General features: G+C 60.1%; 1 protein-coding gene across 3 annotated transcripts in view; it reads left to right on the top strand.

Moving 5' to 3' along the window:
• LOC122392322 (transcriptional enhancer factor TEF-1-like) overlaps positions 1-16524 on the top strand; it is a 64837-nt gene that overhangs the window by 17589 nt on the left and 30724 nt on the right. Inside the window, exon 1 of one of the 3 annotated variants that reach the window (XM_043387045.1) lies at positions 12657-13129. The exons of the other annotated variants lie outside the window; for them this stretch is intronic. Within the exon in view, the coding sequence (XP_043242980.1) occupies positions 13101-13129 (29 nt within the window). The 5' untranslated portion in view covers positions 12657-13100. Of the gene's footprint in view, positions 1-12656; positions 13130-16524 lie in introns of those variants that run through there. 3 annotated transcript variants of the gene reach the window in all.

Below are 16524 nucleotides of genomic sequence, written 5' to 3'. Positions count from 1 at the left end.
AAGGGGGAGGGTAGGGCTTACGACGTTGTCGGTGTAGTAGCAGTGCGTGGCACGCTCAGTCGGGCGTCGGTGAGGCCGCGAGGGGCCGGCGCGGCGGTACGCACCTCTGTTTGCTGCCGTGCGCACACCGTGTCGGTCCGCAGAGACCGCGGACCACTCGCCGCCGATTGTCCAGCGGTCAGCGCACGCGGCGCTGTGTTTGGCCGTATCAAACCTGTTGGCTGACGTCTGCCGCCTGCCCTTGCAGACGGACGGGACGCGTTTTTGCGCTCGGACAGCCGCCCGTCCCGGCTGCCAGCTCGGGCGGTGACTGTGCAGTCTGCACTGTACGTACGAGAGCAGTGAGCAGTGGACAGGTGCGTGGGTGACGCGGCGGTGGCCGGAACAGCCTCCGCGCGCGCCCCTACCCGACGGGAGCTGCCGCGAGACGCCGGTTCAGTCACCGGGCGAGAGGAAGGTAATGATCTACGCAACCAAACATCTCTCCCCTTTTAGATATGCATACCTAATACCTATGGTGGTGTTGGCAGAGCGTCTGCTGTTGTGGCCGTTACGCTAAGCCGTTTTGCCTTTCATCTCTACAGGCTATGTGTTGGCCAATGACCATCTCTCCAGAGTGGCGTGAGTCGCTCGAGCTCCGTTGTGCCGGGCCGGTCCCGTCGCCGCTGCCGGTGCCGTCCGTCCGGCGGCGCCTCCCATGATGGATGCGGCCCATCACGCGGCTCCGTCTGACCGGCCTGGCGCGCCAATATAGCGGCGCCACCGGCCACCGCCAGCTCGTATATTTGGACACGGGCGGGTGATGAGACTTGTGTCTCGGCCGGCTCCGGCCGCCGGGCTGCCCCGGCTCGGCCGGCTCCGGCCGCCGGGCTGCCTCGGCTCGGCCGTTTGCACTGAGCCGCCGCTGTCTGGGCCCTGTCGACTTGTTCGTGTTTTGAAGAGGTCGTTTGATGTTTGGTTGGGGTGGAGTGGGTGCTTCAGTGGGCGGCCCGAACCACTGAGGTCTGGACGGCCGGCTCGGCACCCGACTTTGGGCATTGGTCACCTGTTCGGCGCCTCGGTGCGCCGGTCGTAGCCGGTGCGCGGGGGAGGGGGAGGACCGGTGCGTGTTGCCGGCCCATCGGTTTGGCCGGCCGTCTCCGCCCGCTGCCATCCGGCCTGTCCGGCTGGCGGCATTGTCTCCCCTGCCCCCGACCCCTTCTCCGCCCCGCCGACACACGCGCCTTTGTCGAAGGCGCCGTGAAAAATGCCGCCGCCGGCTCATCGGCGGCATTCAGTGCGTGCGCCGCGCCGAGATTGACGACCTGGCGACATTGTGTGCGCCACGCGCCGCGCCGCGCCCTGATCGCTCCGGTCACGCACTGTCGGGGCGTGTCCGACGGAGGCGTGCCCGCGCTGTCTGGACCGATAGCAGGCCGAGGAGCCGACTGGTGTGCCGGCCGACCCTGACACAGACTCTGTGCAGTGTCCCCACTCCCCTCCCCGTGGCGAGTTTTCATGGATGACGGGAATATTAATGTGGTGGCGGGGCCGTCTAGTCTGGCTTCTATCACTCTATCGCTCACCACAGGCCACGGAAGGTGTATGCAGAAAAACAGTCGCCGCTGCTTACTTTGCGGACAGCAGAGTCCGGCTGAGCGCTGACACGGCAGACAGCGCCGGGCGTCAGAGGGCTCACTCAGTCAGACTGCTATCGGCCACCAAGCTCAAACACCCAGCTCGACGGGCACGCCGCTACCAGTTCCCGGCGTGGCTGGGGGCCGGAGGTCGACCGGCACCGCTGGGCGGAAGTGGAGTCGGCCTCTTTGTGGGGTAATCTGATCACGGCGGGCTCACCGGGGCCGGCTCTGGGAGTGCCGCGGCCGGCGCCCTGTCCCCGGCGCGGCGGACGGCTATCTGCCGGCCCGGCCGGCGCGGATTTACCCAGAACTCGGAGCCAGCGGCCGGCCGCTGAGTCACCGCCGGCCCGCCGGACCGAGCGCCCTGTCACGCCGCTCCGTATAGTGGGTGTGGGCCGCGTGACGACAATGTCCGGTCCGGCTCGGCCATGCGGCCCGATGCGACGTCGTGCAGCGCCTGTCGTGCAGTGTGATGCGAAGGGAGCGGGCTGGCGGCCAGCTATGAACTCGGTGGGCAAAGCTTCCTTTCACCCGGGCATACATGCGCGGGCTGGAATGGTACTTTCACTGGCCAATAGCAAACAAACAGCAAATGAGCCGACGTGGACAGGCCGGGTGCACCTCTGCCGCCGCTGGCCGTGCTGTCGCTGCCGGCGGAGACACCATTCGGTCGGCAGGCAGCTCCCCCAGCGGCGCTTTACATGGCACTGCGGCAACGCATTCAGCTGAAACTTTACGATTGACGAAAAGCCGAGGAGTACGCCGTCTCACCACTTTGCCTGTTGGCAAAAGCGCTTACAGCTTTCACAAGCTGCTTGTTGCAGCTCGCCGAATGGCTCACAAGGCTGGGCTCAAACGATCGGTGCGGTGCGCGTCATTTGGTCCCAACTCACGCTTTTCTCGCCCGCACTACAGCTCAGCACTCGTGTCCTTGGTGCTGCGTCGGATGTATTTTCCTGACCGGCCCTCCGTGTATGTATGTACGGACATACGATCGCGCACACCGCACGGCAATGTGCGACGTATAGCAACAGCACGACGGTACGCTCTGCACCCATCCTGGTTGGCCACCGCCGCTGCCGAACTTTTTGGCCAGCGTTTGCATCACTCGGCGAGTGTGTCAGGGGGCCATCCCATGCTTCTGCACCATTGACGTCGGCCGACTTCCTATCAGATTAGGTACCTAGGTGGACAGTTGAAGGCAAGGAATCGGGTCGATCGGCTGCAGTGGACGCTCCCAGTTCAGGCTCATCCACTTCAGACGTTGATTGTTGCGCAGACTGGTTTTTGATTCACCTTTTTTGGATCGATTCAATCATTGATTCATTTGATTTTTGTTTGATTCAATCACTGTTTGATTCCTTCAAAAAAATTGGTGAATCGATTCCTTTTGATTCAGAGAATCAAAAAACAATAAAAGGAATGATTCACGTTTGATTCAGCCAAATTTTTTTTTGAATGATTCTTTTTTGAATCAATTAAAAAATAAAACATACAAAATATCAGGGATAGTATTGTATTTGTTGTGTTCTTTTTGTTGTCATGTAATGGCAGTAGTGTTAATATTTGTTGATAATGAACTATGTTCGTTCACTTCAATTTTTTTTTTAAGTTCATGAATCATTAATTTTTTTATTCAATCAACCCTGATTCCCAATGCGTTTGATTCAATCATGGCTTGTGAATCAAACAATCCTGACGGTGAATCAAACCTTTTTGATTCAACAAATTTTGTTTGATTCAATCCAATCGCTTCAATCACAGATGAATCAAACACCAGTCTGTTGTTGCGACGGTCAGCTGACGGCCAACGCGCTTCTATTCGTGATAGGTATCGCACTTTGCTTTGGATCTGTGCGCCGCTGGTGCCAACTGCCAACGATGTAACCGAGCTGAATGAGCGGCGACTAGCGTGTGTTTTGGTGCTGTCATCGGCCGGGCTGGAATCTGAACGGAGCGTGCACTTCACGTCGTCCTGACCTACGGGGTGGCTCACACCAAGATGACTCGAGACGGGGAAGGCTGCTCGATCAGTTTGCAATGGTTACCGATGTCCCGTTCTTTTTTCTGTTTTCGTTTGATGTCGTTTCGTAACGGGCCATGTTACCCACAAGGTATGTTCACGTTATTCATGTGACACGACTTTCGCAAATCTCGAGACTTGAAGCTCAAGTGTTTCGCCCAGAATTCACAGTAACCGAATGACTCAGTGATGATGAAGGTGGTTGGTGTTATCTCGGGCTGCATCTAGTAAAAACACAGGGATTTCCAGACCTGTCGTAAAGCTGCACTTCTTGCTTGCATTTGTATGTTGAGTGCACGCGGGCATATGTATTGTCACTTAGTACGGCGGCTGGAATGGATACACACTTGGAGCGATCCTGAGCCCAGCACTGTAGCTGAACTCGCTGATTTGCCTATGTTAAAACGGTTAGGTGCCTATTGAGATATCGATCCGTTGATCGGATGCCTCTTTTTCATGAGCCTAAAAATTGTAATTTGTATGTTGTATCATACATATTATTATTTGCTGCTGTTCCAAGTCCATATGATGTTTTGCTCTCATTTGAAATGCGTTGTAATTGTGGATCCCAGCGCGTGCCCCCGGCCGGCACGGCGCACAGTGGGCCGATATGCCATTCTAGCGCGACAGGGCCTGAATCTTCGAACGGAACCCTTGGTTTTTCGCGAGTAATTTGCGTAAAAAGCGGCCGATCGCAACGAAACTTTCAGTACCCTCGCAATAACTACTTTTACAGCTAACCTGAAAATTTCATGACCCTGACCTTAATGATCTTTGACCTGTGACCTTCTTTCGAGACCATGTTTGGCCGGAATCGCGATTCAGCGTATGTAGCCTCGCATTAGCCGCGGGTTTGCAGTCTTTTCTTGGTTTAAAGCGTTCAAACATGGGATATTATGTTGCTCCCATGCATTAGGGTGGGTGTCAAGGTCACCAGAAGGTCAGGTAAGGTCATTGACCTTTGATGACCTTGGTTCACTTTTTCGAGTTTTACATGTTTCTAGGCTAGTTTTTGGAGCTGAATTCGAATCTAGCAACCATTTGAACATTTACTATGTAGCTTTGGTGCCTTCGTAACATGTTACAAAGCTGTCAGAGGCGGTTGCCAGCTACTGCAAATACCCGGCAAAACCCTTACTGGTGGAGCTGACCTGACCTGACCCGACCTGGCCTAAATGTATGAAGACATCATCTATGATCGTAAATAACATTATATTCGTGATCAGCACCCAAAAAACCCATAGCAGCCACCCTTTACGACGTTCTAACAGGTCCCGATTTTCCCGACTTTTGGATCATTGACCTGACCTGGAAGGTCAACCGATGACCTAGGACCTTACAATTGGGTATCATCAGCTTCCTCTTGTCACGGGCAACACGCTCGTCTTTTCCGCGAAGCTCTAGCTCGATCAGGGGCGAAACGGCGGGGGGGGGGGCCAACGGACTCCTTCTATACGTTCGCGGCTGGAAAAACACCACTAGGGGCGAGGGTTAAGCCAAATCTGAGGGCTTATTTCAGAAAGACCGCTAAAAGAGCAATTGAATGCACTTTTCCGCGACGATGTAGCTCTATTCGTCCCCGAGGTAAGGGCCGGTTTTCGAGAAATGTTGATATATGCAACATTTTACCTTTGATGACCTCTGGTGACGTGACCTTTGACCTGACCTAGAAATGACTAATTACTCCATCTGGAATTTCGGGCGCTCTTTCGAATGCCACTTACTACGTGTCGCTATGTGGCCCAAGAGCCGAGTTAGAAGGGGAGTGTTCAATCAACACCTCCCGGCCCGGCGCGTTTGACGCCGAGCACCGGTCCGGCGCGGGTTGATGTTTGGCTGCTACATCCAAAGTCGCAAAAAGTCGCAAAAAATGACTGTTGGATCTTGTAGTGCAATGAATCATTGACATGTAGCGAGATTTTCGAAGCGGTACTCTGCGGTACTTTTTTAAAACTCTTATTTGTGTGTGACATCAATTATGTGAAATTATATTTTCGTCTTTAAATCTTTGCGGTGCCAATACATCATAACCAAGTAAGAGTTCGCCATTTTCATGTGGTTATGTGTGTTCTGCACACCCGGAGCTATCGTTTGATGTATATAAATGTGAAATTCCTTCTCAAATTGTGATTGTTTTCGTGGATCAAAGATACGTTGTCGAAGAGTGCGGGGGACGAGTTCGGTCCAAACGATTCCGAAGTTCGTGTTTAAGCTGAGTTTTCGCCATGAAATAGCAATTGTGTTGGAAAACAAAGACCACAGCAATGTAGTATGATCATTTTTGAACAAATTGGTATAGGTTTCATTGCACATCCACAAAGTTCGATTTATTTCTCATGTCGTGCTAGACCTGGCGATCGGCCCAGTGTGCGGCGGCGCGATGAGTCGTCTGGCCGGGGTCGGGCTTTGACGGTGCTTCGGTCCTGCACCTGTGCCGTGCGCCATTACACGATCCGCGGGGGATGGCCTCCGTGACGGGGTGGTCGGCGCCAACTGTCCAGTCACCCGCCGGACCAGGCCCGCCTCTGGACCGCGTCTCGGCGGAGAGAGACTCGGCCGACGGTCTGACCCGGTCAGCCGGGAACTGGTCTCCGACGGGCCGGCGGCGGCGGCGCGCGCCCGGCAGCGGCACATGGCCCCGATTGCCGGCGCCGATGTCGTCGTCTGGCGGCCGGCGGCGCGCGTGCAGGGACGGCGAGCCGCTCAGGAGACGGGCGGCCGGCAGCAGCGGGCCGGGCGGTAAAAGTGGGTGCCGCTGGCTCACGGCGGCCGGCGCCCGTCGGATTTTCCGGCTCAGTCGGGCTTTGTATGGGTCTGAGCTGTCGCGGCGCTGCGCGGTGAGATACAGCCGGCCGATTGTACAGTGGACAGTGGTCACAGGGCGCCGCTAGCTCAGGTGACGGGGAGCGCTGCCCGCCGGGGTCGGCGGCAGCTCCGCTTCGGCCACCAACTCGAATGGATAAGGTGGTCTTTTCGTCGGCTCAGTTCATCGGAAGTGTCAGCCCTTCAAGTGTATCAGACATCGGGTCGGCTCAGCTCGCTGTGAAGGAGTCTCAGTGCTGTGACTCGGCGGAGAAGGCCGCTAAAGTCGGTCACCACCGGGCTACTGAGCGGCGGCTGACCGAGCCAGACACGCTGGCACGGTCGGTCAAACGCCGAACCACTGCGGCTAGCGCAGCGGGCGGCTCTGTAATGTGGTAGGCCAATCCGCGAGGCTCACCAGCTATGACTCGGCCCGCTGAACTCGATGGCTCATCGGCCCGCGGGCTGCGACGGCGGCGACGGGGGGCAATTCAGCCCGCTGTGGGCCGAGACAAAAGGCCTGTCGGCGCGGCCGGCGCCCTGCCGGTCCCATCGCTCCCCGACTGGGTGGACGGTCAGCCGGTTTTTGCCGCTCAGTCGCCTCAGTCGCGGGGCCCGGTGGCTCAGTCGCCTCAGTCGCGGGGCCCGGCTGATACCCACACGGACCGACGCTGACGCTCACACGGCCACCACGGAGCTGTAAAGTCTCTCCGTATTGCTGGAGCTCCTGCCGCGGTCAGTGTAAAACACGATCAGCTCATCTGGCATAAACCGCGCATCAGCCCGTACAACCCACGGAATCTGAGCACTTTAGCAGACCCTCTAACGATAAGACCCATTACCTTAGCCAAGGATATGGATGGCACGCTCCGCAACGTCCGCACGCAGTAGACTGGGGAGCGCTACCGGCGACGGACGCCGTGTGGGCACCGGGTGCTCTCTCCGGTCCGGTCGGCCGGGAGAACCTATCGCCGCGGTATCGTCCGAGCGATCAGCCCGCCGGCCGGCTGTCGGACCGGTGAAGTACCGGGCCGCACCTGTTCCAGCGGACCGCGCCCCGCCCCGCCCCGCCCCGCGCGGCCGGCGTCAGACAGGCCTGCAGTGCGCCTGGCGGCCCGGCTGGAGCCGCTGGGAGTGGGACCGAGCTGTTCACCAGAGGCCGTCCCGGCCGCCGCGGCACCTCTCGCCACTCCGCCTCCGGTTTGGAAGCGCCCCTGCGTCCTCACTGCATCAGTTATTGTCGCCAGAGTCCGAGCGATAATTGGGCCTCATCACGGGGAACCGGGTGTGGGCCGCGCCTCGGTGTCGCCGCCAACGCCGCCTCATCTGCATGGCAGTGAGCGCCCGAGCGGCTGTTGTGGCGCGCAGACGGCTGTCGTGGCGCCCAGGTGCGCCGCTCGTGAGTCAGGCCGGTGCTGGTCGGACCGGTCTCTGGTCCCGTCCTCTGTGCCGGCCCACCGGAGGCGGATGGCAGTGCGCTGCGGACCGCGCCGCCGCGGTCACCCGCTCGGTGTCGTGGACCGACGGCAGCCGGCGCGGGCGGGCGCGCCGTGAACTGCGTGCGACCGCCGGCGGTGAGAACCGGGCGGACCGCCGCACGCACCGCGACACCGCCGCCACGCGCCGCGGTGCCATTAGCGGCCGGCGCTGCGGCGGGGCGCGGCGCCGGCGATTGTTTACCAGACGATCAGCGGCGCCAGTCGGCAGGCAAACCGACGGGCCGATCACGAGAGCCTGCTTTTTATCGCTGGGACGCACCCGCCGGTTCCTCGTGAACGGCGCTGGCCGCGGCTGGCTCGTGTCTGCCAAATGAGCTCTGTTTAGGCGTGTTTATTGATGCCCCGTCGGCCGTCACCCAGCTGGCGGCCAAGGTCCGGCGCCACCGCCGAGTGGCCACACGGCCGCCCGGGCCGGGCTACGTTCCGTGTTCCGGTCCTGATAGGCCGATTGTCGGGTATTGTCTGCACGGTCGGGTGGCTCACCTGTCGGCACGGGCCTGGCACGCCCCACTGGCGACCGCCGCCCCCGCCCCGCCCCGGCTGCGGTCCGCCGGCCGGGCGGCACGCCAGCCATCCGTCGTATTCGAGCGGCGCCCCGGACTCGCCGGCCATCCAGTGGCAGTATTTTAGCGGGCCGGTCCGGCGGTCCCACCCGCTGTACGGCACCCCGGTCCGGCCGGCCCGGTCCGCTCTGCTCCACCAGCGGACGGCGGCCACCGTGCCACCCGACAAACAGCCACCTGACAAACAGCTCCGCGCAGACAGATGGGCCAGCCTGCCCGTCCCTTCCAGCGGGGCGCTGGTGTGGACCGACCGGCCGGCCGGCAGCGGGTCGGTCTGACGGCGGAGGCCGACCGAGCCGACCGCCAGCCGCGCGCCGCCCGGTGGCTGCGCCGCTGGGACGATTAGCCGCGGCGATCGGCGGCACGGCCCACTGCCGACTGCCGAGTCGGTGGATGAGTCCCGCCTGCGGCGGGTTATGATGAGCGGGAGTGGCGCGGCCCGAGGTGCGTGTCGTGTGATCGGGGTGACGGCAATGATGCTGACCGTCCGTTGTTCTGTCCACAGGTAGGTCGCCGCGCTGACGGCCCGCTGAAGCAGTAGCCGCCCGGCGCTCACGGTGATCGGGCGCACACCTCCGGCGCTGGGCTCCGTCCAAGGTGGGTGTGCCTGCTCCGTGGCGGGGTTGCCACCGCCGGCGGCCATCTCCCACGGCCGGCTGGCCATCCCCGGCTGCAGCATCTCGACTCCCGGCCGCTGCCGCGCGCGCCGCCGCCCGGGCGCGGCCGTTTTTACGGCGGAGCGAGTGCCGCCGGCGCTGGGCTGGCGCCGGTGGCCGCCGTGGGAAGGTGCCGCCGGCGCTCGCCACTCTCGGCCCGATCACGCCACACGTGCAGGGCGCCTTTTTACGGCGGAGGCCACTGACGAGCGGCGCGCGCCTCGTAAAAACGCCGGCGGTGATGGGGCCGCGGGTCCGGGGCGGGGCGGGATCAGCCGCCAGCCGCGTGGGGGGCAGCAGTCGCCGAGGGCCGGTGCTGTCTGAGGGCCGTGGAGGCGACGGGATGCTGACGGGTTGGTCGTCATCTATCGAATCATGGCGCGCCCGGTCCAGGAGCCACCAGCCCGCGCCCCTCCGGAGCGCTGCGCTGCGCCGCTCTGCCCGGTTCGACTCTGACGGATGGCTGTTCTGGTGACAGGGAGTGGCTCTGGGCGGCTGGCTGTGGCGGCCCGAGTGGTGTCTGGCTCGCCCGGTCCGGGTGCGGGCTGCTCCTTTGCCGCCGCCGAGCCGGCTGGGTGCTCCCCGGCAGGACCTCGGGTCGTTACGGCGCGGAGAGGGAGCAGAACTGCCGACACCGACACCGCTGTTCGTGTCATTTACCTTGGCAAGTCGCCCACAGACTGCCGGCCACTTTTAGGGCGGGTCATCAGGTGAACGGTGGCCCCGAGGACAGTGGCAGGTGCGCCGGCCCGCTCGGTCAGGTGCCGGGCGGCGGGCCGCTGACGGCGGGGAGACACCCGTCATCTGCCGCACGGTGGGGAGACACCGACCTCGCACAGGCTCGGAGACGCAGTCCGATCACCAGCCTGCAGCGTGGACATGGCCTCATCAGCGGAGCGCGGTCGTGCCGGGAAGTCCTTGGGTGTCTTTGTTCCCCTAGCTGTGCGGCCGCCAGTGCACACTGTACGGCACCCTGTAGCAGACGGAAGTCGAAACGGGTGACCGGGTTACGGTGCCCAGGCGTGGCGCGTGGCGGCTCCTCCCCCTCCCTCGCCTCCGCCCCAGGACCGTGAGAACTGGCCGAGATTGACGCCAGCCTGGCCTTTGTGCGGCGACGCGCACCTCTCAGTTTTGGCCACGCTTCGCCTCGTTCCCTTTGTTTTTAATTGGCCGAAATCGGGCCGGTTCTCAGGACCGACTTTCATGTCGCGGCGGCGAGACGAGCCGTTTTTCTCGGCGGCGGCTGGGGAGCGCTGCCGTCGGTGCCAAACTGCAGCGACCTGCAGCACTGCAGTGGGCGGCTGAGCAGCTCCCGCCGCGCCGGGCGGGGGCGGGGGCGGCTGGTGATCTGGCCTCCGGCCGCTGCTGAGTTACGAGCGGTGGCCGCGGCGGGCGCCGCCGATCAGCCTCAATGCGCCGTCACCTCTGACCCGCTTATTTATAATTTGGCCGGCCATTAGCGGCGGCCGCGGCTGGCCGTCATTATGGGAAGTGGCCGGCGGCTCGGCGCGGCAGGGAGGGAGGAGGCGGGCCGGCCCGGGGCGCCGCCGCCGTCCCGGCCGCTCGCCACCCCTCCGCCAAGGTCGGCACCCTCTACAAACAGGGCATTCTCCGCATCGGACCGCGTGCGATTGAACATTTGAAAGATGCGGAGAACGATTCGAAAGACGCTCGGTGCCATTGAGACCGTTCGGCCGGCCGCTGCACGGAAATGGGTGACAAAGGGGCCCGGCGGCCGTTTAAACGGGCGCCGCGCGCGGCATTTATGGAGCGTCTCCAGCGTGCCGCCGGGAGCCGGTGGCTCCTTTATGGGGCGGCGGCCCGGCCCGGCCGGCGGGCCATCCGTCTCGGCGCCGGCCGGCGAGCTGCGCTTTTGTGAGCCGCGCGACGTGTCGTGATCGCGCTGAACAAAGGCAGGGGAGGCGGCCGGCCGCCGCCGCCGCTACCTGGCCGCCGGCGACCCCACTCGCCGGCATTGTGCATCCCGACAGTCGGCTTACAAATAGCGGCCATTAAAATGGGAATTGAAATTATTGTAATCATGCGATGCGCAGTCGGTGTTTTGCCGTCTCGCGGAGGCGGGCTGTTTTGTCCGTGGTCAGTGAACGGACGTGTCCATTTGTAACCGGGCGCGTGGTCGAATGCAGCGCGCTGTCGCGATCGCCTCTGGACGAACCCAAGCCGCAATCGTATAGATCGAGTGGGCAGGGGAAAGAGTCGGGTGGATGGGGGTGCTGGCCAGAAAAACGGCTCCTCAGCCGAGATGCGGTCGGGGTGGGTATTCCATAATGCACGCAGGTAAATTAATGAAGGGTCTGCGGGGCGCGGAGACCGCCAGTCACCGCAAAAACGGTTTATTGTTTCACGGGGATGCGAGTGCCATTGGGGTGGGGTATACGGGCGGGAGTGGCGCGGCACGCCAGGCACCTGGCGGGAACGGCCGGCCCGGAGAGGGCACCAGGTAGGAGCTGCCGGCCCCGCTCGTAAGGGGCACCTGTCGGCGGCCGGCAGGTGCCCTCGGACCGGGGAAGCGGACCGGCGAGGAAGGGGCCGCAATCACAGGGTAGGTAGCATGATTGTATCATGAAGGTATGTGGATTGTGGAGATTACAATTATTTATTTGCGTGCTTCTCAACCGGGGACTGCTGTTTCGCCAACCAATTCCGAACGCTTGCGTAGAATGTCTCCTTGCAGTGTGCAGCACCGTCACGGAGGACAAAGCTGCCATCGTAGAAAGCTGCCATCATAGGATGGTATACGATCCTAGCGTTCGGGTTGTTGGCACCTGAGCAACCAGTGGCTTCTGTGGTCGGTAGGTCTCGCACCTGCCACGGACAGGGTTCTCTGAGTCGTCTAGGACCAGCTCTGATCTGCAGCTGTGAAGGCTGGGCCAGCTTCCATATGGCCCTGATACTGCAGCAGCGGCCCGGACATTGAGACCAACGTCACACCGGCAGTGGTGACCGACACTTTTCCGCGGACTCATTGTGTCACTGGTGACACTGCGGTATCTTGGCATATCTTTCTTTTGCCCAAAATTTGTATAGGCATATTCTGAGGAACATGTAGTCGAACCTTTGTAGAAATCCAACGCTGCAGGGTAGCCCAAAGGACTGCCCATAGACGGCGCCGGTGATTTGGTGGTGCTGTTTGCTGGTGTCAACAGGCTGGAGTAGCTTTGATAAACAGCCGGCGCTAAGGGCCGCCATTTGTCCGCCGCCAGTCTGGTCAGCACTGTTTATGGACCTGTCAGAGTGGCCACAGCCCGGTTATCGTCTGCGCGGCGTTTTTATAACAGCGCGCCGGCGGTGGCGTGTGTGATTGGCGGCGGCGGCCCATCTCTCAGGGCGACTGCCATTGACACTGTCGCCGGCGGCTGCCATCGGTGGCGCACCTGTCGGCGCCCCGTCCGTCGTCCGAGGGCGCCTCGCTGACGTCACGGTCCGTCGGCGCCCATGGCGGCGCGGTGCGTGCGCCCGCCGCCGCCGCCGCCAGTCGGGGGCGCGCCACCGCCGCCGCCGCCAGCAGACAGTGGTGGGCAGCTCGGCCGGTTAGTGGTCGGTGACGTGCGCGCGGCGGACTGCGGACCGGGCGTGTCATGGTGCCCAGGGCCCTGTTTCACCGCCCGACGCTGCGCGCGCTGCAGCGCGCTGGGAGCTGAGGCGTACCCCTGACGTCACTCGAATGACGTTGCGTGCGATCCGTTAGCTTATGATGAATCGCGTTTGGAACAGAGGTCCTAAAGAACCAAGTACAGAGAGAACAGAGGTTTGAGTGCGAATGCTGCTAGCGTGCTGATGGTGCTGGCGCTTGGGTGCTAGCGTTTTGCGATGACGTCATAGCATAGCGTCAGAGGGAAGTTTGTTGATATTGCCATGGAAACCCAACGCGCCGACGCGCGCAGCGCACTGCAGCGCTCCGCCGTGAAACAGGGCCCATGCTGGGTGGCACTGTGTTCCAGATGAGGTGGGTGCTCGCCGGTCTCGGCGGCTGACGGGCCGGCGCCGCGGGAAACCGACGCCCGGAGCGGCAGCTGTTCTCAGTTGATGCCTGTTTTTGGTGGGACCCGTAAACTTTTCGAATCGTGTCTTCTCGTTATCGATATGCTAGGTTTTCCCAACCCTCTCTTGTCATGCGTTGGTTCCCTCGCTGCTTTCCATTTCGTGGTCTCAGCCTCGTCATAATAAGTTCATTGTCATCAATATAATCAATGCCCCGACATCAGGACCTGAAGTCGTTTCTCATTCCTGCCCTCCCTGCAGTGTGCACACCTCGCCTGCCGGGGTACTGCCGCAGTCGGCGCAGGTCCTCTTGTGCTCTTCCTGTGCTCCTCCTGTCTGTGCTATGAGAAGGCGCTGACCTGGTCGGCGCGGTGCGAAGGTGGCTCTGTTTCCGCTGGCTGCCGCCCAGTATTGGGTTTCCATTCTTGTAATACGGAAGCGGGATGACATGGCTTTAGACTTCTGGTTCTCGCAGCGGACGGCCCTGTTTGATGACGGATACATTTGGAATCATGGTCTTTGATGTCTCCCCCCACCTGGCTGGGTCACGGGACCGCAGACCGGGCCCGTCGGCCGGATGGCGTCTGATTCCCGACGTTTCGTGAGCGGTGCCTTCCCACGAGTGTGCTCCGTGACTGGCTGAGCGGCGGTCGCGCCGGACGGACGCGTTGATCGGCCCCGGCGGAGCGGAGCCCACAGCGCGATCGGCGCCACTCCCGTCCCGGTCATACGCCAGGAGCACGTGCCGCCGTGGCACGTGACGCGTGGCGCAATGACTAACACTTATACCTATAACTCGCGGAATTTAGGAAGACCACTTGGCCTCTAGGATTCGGAAGAAACGAGCTGTTTATCTGCATTGAGTAGTGTTTCAGTCATAAGGGTGGGTCATGTGCATGAAGTGTGCCCAGTGAGCATAGGCGTAGGAACCGGGGGGGGGGGCCAGGTGGGCAAGTGCCCACCCACTTTTTGAGGTGGGGGGGCCAACCATGTGTTTTGCCCCCCCCCCCTTTTTACCCGAGGCCCTCCCGTCTCGAGTTGAGAGGACGTCGTCACCTTCCAGAATAAACAAACTCGGTAAAAATAAGTTCCACGAATCCCCACGCACGGACTCCAAGGGACCCTAGTGGGTCCAAGGAGGCCCTCTATCCATACTTGTTGGCGGAGGCCTCTGAGACTTATGGCCTGAGGGGCCCTAGTGGATCTGAGGAGGCCCCAATATCCACACTGGTCTGGGGAGGCCCCTGACACTGGCGGTCTGGGAGGCCCCTCTATCCATACTAGTCAGAATAGGCCCCTGACACTGGTGGTCTGGGAGGCCCCCTAGTCCCTACCCTCACTAGTCAGAGGAGGCCCCTCCATCCTCAATAGTCAGAAGAGGCCCCTGAGACTGATGGTCTGGGGCCCCTCCATCTACACTGTAGTCAGAGGAGGCCCCTGAGACTGATGGTCTGAGAGGCCCTTATAATCACACCAAGCAGAGGAAGTCCATGAGGCTGATAAACTGAGAGGCCCTTCTATTCATACTGACCACAGGAGGCCCCTGAGGCTTGTGGTCTGGGAGGTCCCTCTATCCACACTAGTCAGAAGAGGCACCTGAGACTGATGGCCTGTGAAGCCCTTATATTCACACTAGGCAGAGGAGGCCCCTGAGACTGATGGTCTGAGAGGCCCTCATATTCACACCAGGCAGAAGAGGCCCCTGAGACTGATGGGCTGTGAGGCCATTCTGTTCATACTGACCACATGAGGCCCCTGAAACCGATGGTCTGGGAAGGCCCTCTATCCACACTAGTCAGAAGAGGCCCCTGAGACTGATGGTCAGAGAGGCTCTTATATTCATACTGGCCACAGGAGGCCCCTGAAACTGGTGGTCATAGAGGTCCTATAGTGAATCTGAGGAGGCCCCACTATCTACACTGTTCTAAGGAGGCCCCCGAGACTGATGGTCTGAGAGGCCCTTTTATTTATACTGGCCACAAAAGCCCCCTGAGATTAATGGTCTGAGAGGCTCTTCTATTTATACTAACCAGTGGAGGCCCCTGGGATTGATGGTCTGACAGGCCCTTCTATTTATACTAGCCAGAGGAGGCCCATGAGACTGATGGTCTGAGAGGCATTTCTTTTCATACTGGCCAGAGGAGGCACCTGAGACTGGTGGCTTGAGAGGCCCTACTATTCATAATCGGCAGAGGAGGTCCCTGAAATTGAGGGTCTAAGAGCCCCTCCTATTCATAAGTAGCCAAGAGACGACCCTGAAATTAATTATCTGAGAGGCTCTTCTGTTTATACTAGCCAGAGCAAGCCGCTGAGGTTGGTGATCTGAGAGGCCCTTCTATCAATACTTGCCAAAGGAGGACCCTGAGACTGATGGTGGCCAGAATAGGCCTCCGAGACTGATGGTCTGAGAGGCCCTGCTATTCAAACTAGGCAGAGGAGGCGCCTGAGAATAATAGCCCGAAGAGCCATGTGGCGGCAACTGGCCGTTGAAAAAAAAAACTCTGGCCATATTTCGGCTTGCTAGGGCCCCACAGAGCTCATGAGAGCACCTCAAGGGCTCCTAGGTAGACACGCTTATCTCCATAAGGGTGCCACGCCGGCTTCTGAAGGCTCCTTGTAGGCATCTAAGGGCCCTTTCCGGCCTCTAACGGCTCCACCCGCCCGTGATGGCTCCACACCAGTGTTTATGAGCGCCACACACCAGCGCCTTTGAGGGTCATACCAGTGTCTCTTAACCCTATTAGTGGCAGGCTCCTGGCTACCCCTATTAGTGGCAGGGGGGGCTGTTTACGACCCCCCCCCCCTTGATATCTCGAGATCTAACGGGCCGATTTTCAAAATTCAAACAACATTAGATTTCGCTCAACGTGATCTACATTTCTAAAAAATAAAAATTAAAAATGTCAATAGGGGGGGTAGAGGGGGGTAAAAACGGGCAAATTGCAGATACATTTTTGACTGTTTATCACGGCCAGGTTTCTGAACCAATCTTAACGCAACTTTTGCCGATCGATAGAGAATGAACCAGGAATTCACATGGATCCTAAAAAATATGCATTTTCAAAAATCATCGGCGGATACAGATCATTGAGATTGGGGGTACACAAAAAGTATAGTAAATAAGGTTTTTGTTGGTACTGTTTCTAAAAAGGGTGGTAATGGTCTTGTTATGTTACAATTTTCTTATGAGAAAACGACTACAATTGTATTGGTCATGCATAGGCGGTGTCAGGGCACCTATGTTGGGAGGTAAAACATAACCCCCCTTTTTGGACGCCTGGATCCGCCTATTATAGCAAAAACGTGTCAAAAGAGGATGCACAATAACTGTATATGTTATCACATGATACCTTTCATTCA

Source organism: Amphibalanus amphitrite, unplaced genomic scaffold, assembly GCF_019059575.1.
Source record: "Amphibalanus amphitrite isolate SeventyFive unplaced genomic scaffold, NRLGWU_Aamphi_draft 000481F_arrow, whole genome shotgun sequence".
In the NCBI taxonomy this organism is placed as follows: domain Eukaryota; kingdom Metazoa; phylum Arthropoda; class Thecostraca; order Balanomorpha; family Balanidae; genus Amphibalanus; species Amphibalanus amphitrite.
This window is presented reverse-complemented; position numbering and strand designations above follow the sequence as displayed.